This window comes from Phaseolus vulgaris, chromosome 1 (assembly GCF_051622355.1).
Source record: "Phaseolus vulgaris cultivar YP4 chromosome 1, ASM5162235v1, whole genome shotgun sequence".
NCBI lineage: Eukaryota > Viridiplantae > Streptophyta > Magnoliopsida > Fabales > Fabaceae > Phaseolus > Phaseolus vulgaris.
In genome coordinates, this window is record NC_143498.1 from 45,135,799 (window position 1) to 45,141,370 (window position 5,572).

General features: G+C 30.0%; 1 protein-coding gene across 1 annotated transcript; it reads left to right on the forward strand.

The window, feature by feature from the left end:
• The first annotated feature begins 719 nt into the window (after nt 1-719).
• Nucleotides 720-1,533, forward strand: LOC137816192 (ethylene-response factor C3). Its single transcript, XM_068619274.1, has one exon. It carries the CDS (start codon nt 771-773, stop codon nt 1,404-1,406), a length of 636 nt encoding a protein of 211 aa, XP_068475375.1. The 5' UTR covers nt 720-770; the 3' UTR covers nt 1,407-1,533.
• The last annotated feature ends 4,039 nt before the right edge of the window (nt 1,534-5,572 follow it).

Sequence of the window (5,572 nt, forward strand, 5' to 3'; positions counted from 1 at the left end):
ACAACGTTGTCTCTGCTGCTATGGTTTTCCAATGACTAAAGTGATATATATTACATACCCGCTTGTTATAATGCAAATCATACAGGGAAATTAGCAGGACCACTTTGAATTCATATTTGGGTATTTCTAGTACTATATATATATTTGTTTTTTTTCTTTCGTTGGTTTAAAAACTCTTGAAATTATTCAAATAAAATTTCAATTAATATGGAAGGCATCGTATTTTTCAATTAATAATAATATATAGTTTCTTTTAACTACAAATTTTGTATTGTGGTTGAATGTGCAAACAAAAAAGATCTTGAAATAACCCTACCCAATTCATGCAACAAATTCTCATCGCAGTCATTTTATACCAGACAGAAAATTCTACGTGATGAGGCGGCGCCGTTCACCCATTCGGCCAACCTTTCCCTGCCACTGAACCATTGCTTCAATCCTTTGAAATTGCATTATTTGACTCACGTGCGCAAAGTAGTAGTAGTACTCAAAACCTAGGACTAAGTCCAATCATTTGTTTATTTCAATTACACCATGTTTTTTATCATTAAAAATCCTAGGCCATCCTCCTTGGTCACTATTCTTAACTCAACCTTTCTTAATTAATTCACTCCCAATTTGAACACCATTCTTTTATAACCCATTTGTTAATGCACCTCATAAATCTCTTCTCTTTTCACCGGATATATAAGTTCAAGCCTCTCAATTTTTTCATGTACGAAAAACAAATACTAACAAAGAAGGTACACACTTATTTCTCATCTTCAGAAATGAATTTTTATTCTTCATTTTCATACCAAAGTCTAGAATCGCATCTCAACTCATGGGAAGAGTTGTTTTCGTTCAACAACCTGCCCTTGAATAATGCAACAAATGCATCGTCCTTATTGGACTCCAACACCTCTGATACTACATACGATGGTTCAAATCCACAGCCTCTATCTGTAGCCCCAACAAAGAAAGAGAAGAGACCCTATAGAGGAGTAAGAAGAAGGCCATGGGGAAAATGTGCAGCAGAAATACGAGACCCTACAAGAAATGGTGTTCGAGTATGGATCGGAACATTTGACACTGCTGAAGAAGCTGCTTTAGCTTATGACCAAGCAGCTTTCTTGACAAGGGGTGTTCTTGCTACCCTTAACTTTTCCGCACAAGTGGTGATGGAGTCCCTCAAAGACATGGGTTTCAAGGCACTGAGAAATAGTGTCTCACCCTTGTTGGAACTCAAAAGGATGCACGTGATGAGAACAAAATCTAGGGCTAGCAGAAATGGTGGTAAAAGGGTTAAAAGGGGTTGCAGCAAAGGGAAATTTGATTCTACTACTGAAACTGTGTTGGTGTTGGAAGATTTGGGTCCTGAATACCTAGAGCAACTTTTGACCTTCACTTCCCCAGGTTCTTGGTGAATTTCTGGATGCTTCGGGAGATGTTTGAAACAACAAAACCTTGTTCATTTAAACTCATTCATTCATTCATAGCTTGTTTATTCTTTAAGTGGTCTCTTAAATTAATTCATTTATTTTCTTCTTCCCACTTTGTATATTAACAGAAAATTTTGAACAAATATTCCCGTTGATTTTTCTTTAAATATTACTGATATATTAAATTAACTTTCTTCATAATTCACTTTCATTTTTTTACTAGTCATTAATAAATACAAACACTTATAATGTTAATAGAGATAAATAAAGAAAATAAATGTAATTTAAAATAATATAAAAATTATAAAATATCTTTTGAAAAAACAGTACTACTTTTTAATTTGGACACACACACGAATAACATTAATTGTATGGAATAGCATTCCATTTAGGGGTGCAATAGTGGATTCTAAGCAGATCTTTAATGCAACGGGTGTCTTTGCCATGCATTAAAATCCTAGCTAGTTAGAACTTAATGAATTTAGTGCTTAGTGTTCTATCATAACTAGTCATCTTATCTTATTATCTTGTGTTCTATCATAACTGGCCATCTTATCTTATTATCTTGTGATCTCTGCTCTGTGCTATATATTTGTTGTGCCTTGTTGTTGCGCTCTGTTGCTGCTATGAAATGCAGGTAACCTTGGAAAGAAATGACCATGCTCTTAGACATCAGTGACTGAATTTGGAGGGGTTGATTATGTTAGCTTAGATCACAATATAACTTTGACACCAAAAGCAAAAGGGTAACAATGTGCATGGAAGATGGACGAATATTTTGAGCAAATATTAATGTTACATACTCCAACGAGTCATTTATTGTAGTTTAACTTTCCTCAATTAAGTAAAAAAAAAAATAACGTGTAGGAAAACACTATGGATTGCTATTGGTATGAAGTATATGGGATATATAGGAGCAGTAGAGTTTCAAGAATGTTAGAATAGATGCCGAGGAAGTTTTATATATGACACAACTCAAAAAGCATGGACTTCCATGAAATATACTCTACCTGTTTTAATTATTGTTTTTTTAGAATAGTACTTATGTTGATCCAGAGTGTTTGAAGTACATCAAATAATGCTTATGGAAGTAAAATCTGAGGTTGTTTTGGGATATAGAAGTTATTTGGCTGGTTAGCATTGGGAAGCAGTTGGTCTGTCGTTTTCCCTTGAAGAATCAACAGATGGTATTATTTTTTGTGGCTACCAAATATTGACTCTTCGAATCTTTTATCATCCATAACATGACCATGTGTTTTATCCGTTGATTATGAGGTTATTGATATTTAATTGAAAAGTTAGAGGAATTATGTTGTTTAAGTGAGATGTGTAATTAGATGGGATACAAATATATTTTCGGAGTTATATAGGTACAAGTTATATAACTTTTTATGTAGTTAAAACAAGGTGGGTTGGAAAATTAGAGGTAATTTTTTTAATAATGATGAAGTATCTCTTAAATTTTTATTTTTTATATTTTTTTATCAACAAATAATTAATAAATTAACCTTTATATAAATATTTTTTTATATAAATACTTAACCTTTATATAAAAGACTACTACCCAACCTTCTTTCTTACAACTCCATAGACATAGACAAAACAATATTCACCAACAAACAAATACCATATCATTTTGAAATCTAAACTAGCTGCACAATTATACATATAAATTATACATTTAAATTATGCAGAAAACCAGAATTCATGAGAATGGACATTGATGCTTTGGTAACATTGCTTACAGAGATTTGTTTTGCCTAATACCAACTTCACATATTGCTATGCCACATTCCAGACAGCTCCCCCCCAATCTGCTTATTCACTTTACGCATATATGATTTATCTTTTGTATTCATGCTACATCTTACACATGAAAAACAGCCGAGCAACCAAAAATAAAAACCTCAAACCAGCTGCAACATCTGCTTACTCTACTCCAACTGAGAGAACCTGAGGCATGAATTTTGATCTTTATGTGTGCAGATTTCAGCTATTGAATAATTGACCTTCATAAGACTAAGTGACATAATTAGATGTGAACGAATACAACTTATGCAGTCCTACGGCAGAATCAAAATCTATGCAGTGAGGGCATGATGAGATCGGGATGAGCTGCTGCATGATGACCGCAATTTCTTTACGTGTGATTGTTGTAACATAAACGAGACGAGACATTACTCTTTGTTTAACTGCTAATGTTGCTAGAGTGTGAATGTGTGATCATTGTAACCTTGATTATAAATTACTAGCAACATCTGTTTTGGTAGGGATGAGAGGAATAATCAGAGTGTGCTTTTTGGAATCGTGGCATACTATGTTTTCTGGTTTGAGAGTTTTTTTTTATCATTCTCCATCTAGGAGTAACTTCACTATATTCCTCTTGTTTATTACTTTTTTTTTTCTTTTGTTTGTGGTTTTATACATGAATTATAACATTCATACTGTTTCCAAATTTAATACATATTTTTTTTCTGATAAGAAAATTTTCATTTTAAATTTGTCTTAAAGTAATTAATAAGTATTGCAAGGTTAACGTTTATACTTCCAAAAATATCTTCATACTCTCCTCCCACTCTTTACTTGTTTTTTTTAATCTATCAATAATATATATATATATATAAATTTAAATGGCTGAATTTAATAATTAATAAATTTATTTGCTTATTTTATAATTACAATTATTTTTTTTATCAGCAATTAAAAATGAATAAATATGAATCACCCTTATACATAATTACAACCTTAACCTCTCACAATACATACTCTCATGTATGTCTCTAACAGAACACTTATAGCTTAACCCAGAGAAAGTCACATGAGACAAACAATCATACATCTTAAATGAATACATTATGAGATCATCCCCATACAAACTATCGGGTCTATACACCAATCAGAAAAGGAGAAATGCGTTGAGTGTGACTTGGATATAACCCAAGACCAAATCTTTAATTGGACTAAAACAAAAGCTTCTAGTACGTCTTCTACTCCTCCATTAAAAATTACCCTGTTTCTGTGCTTCCAAACCTCGTTGACTACTACAATCTAAATCCTTTCCCAAACCTTCATTCACCGAAGCCGGCACGTTGCTCATCCTAAATTGGAAAAAATTTAGCAATGGGACATTATGAAACACACTCTGCACACCCTTCCATACACAACAATGGTTCCCAATAACTAAATAAATCTGCACTCCAAGAAAAGATGGGTACTATGTATGAGTTGAACAAAAATATTTAGTTGAATGCAAAATAATAAAAAGAGATTTATAAAAAAAAACGTTACAACTAATTTATTGGAAAATTGTCTTTTACTTACCCACTTTTTCATAAATAACCATTTGAAAACTTCATTTTGATAATAAAGTATTATACATAAATTAGTTAACAATAAACCAATTAAAGAAAATATTTAAAATTTAAATTAGTTGTATAATAAATATATATGATAAATTTGTTGTTGTTAAATCTGACTTTTATTTTAAGATAGATTTTAAATGAATAAAAATTTGAAAATCTAGAAATAAAAGTTAGATGTTAAATTCTTATTTCGTTCAAAAAATTATATCTCACAAAACTCTTCTTTCTTAATTCTCTTTAACTTAGAGGATATTATAGTTGTGAATATTACTCAAGCATGAATGCTAGATTCTAATTATAGAAAAGAGGTGTCAAGTAAGACGAACTTACTATTAATGTATAGATGTATGCATACATATATATATATATATATATATATATAATATAATATAATATAATATAATATGATATGGAAAAGCAACGTGTGTGTGCGTGTTATTTTTTTTAATCTCGAAGAGTGAAAGTAAAGTATGTAAAATTAGGTTGATTATCATAATTAAAAAGGTAATAATTAATGTTATATAAATGATAAAAAAAATATACTTAAAAAATTTATTATCTTTTATATATATATATATATATATATATATATATATATATATATATTATATCACTATAAAATAATCATTTAATAGTAATTAATTTAACAAAAAAATAATTAATCATAAATTAGATAGAACTACATATAATTTTGTAAACTTAAAAATTATTAATATTTAAAATATTTTTTATTATTAATAAAAAATATAAAATATTTTTTAAATTAGTATCCAAACATTACCTATAAAA

What these genes read in the sequence shown, in the direction of transcription:
- LOC137816192 (XM_068619274.1), top strand. Translation starts at nt 771, where the DNA reads ATGAATTTTTATTCTTCATTTTCATACCAAAGTCTAGAATCGCATCTC.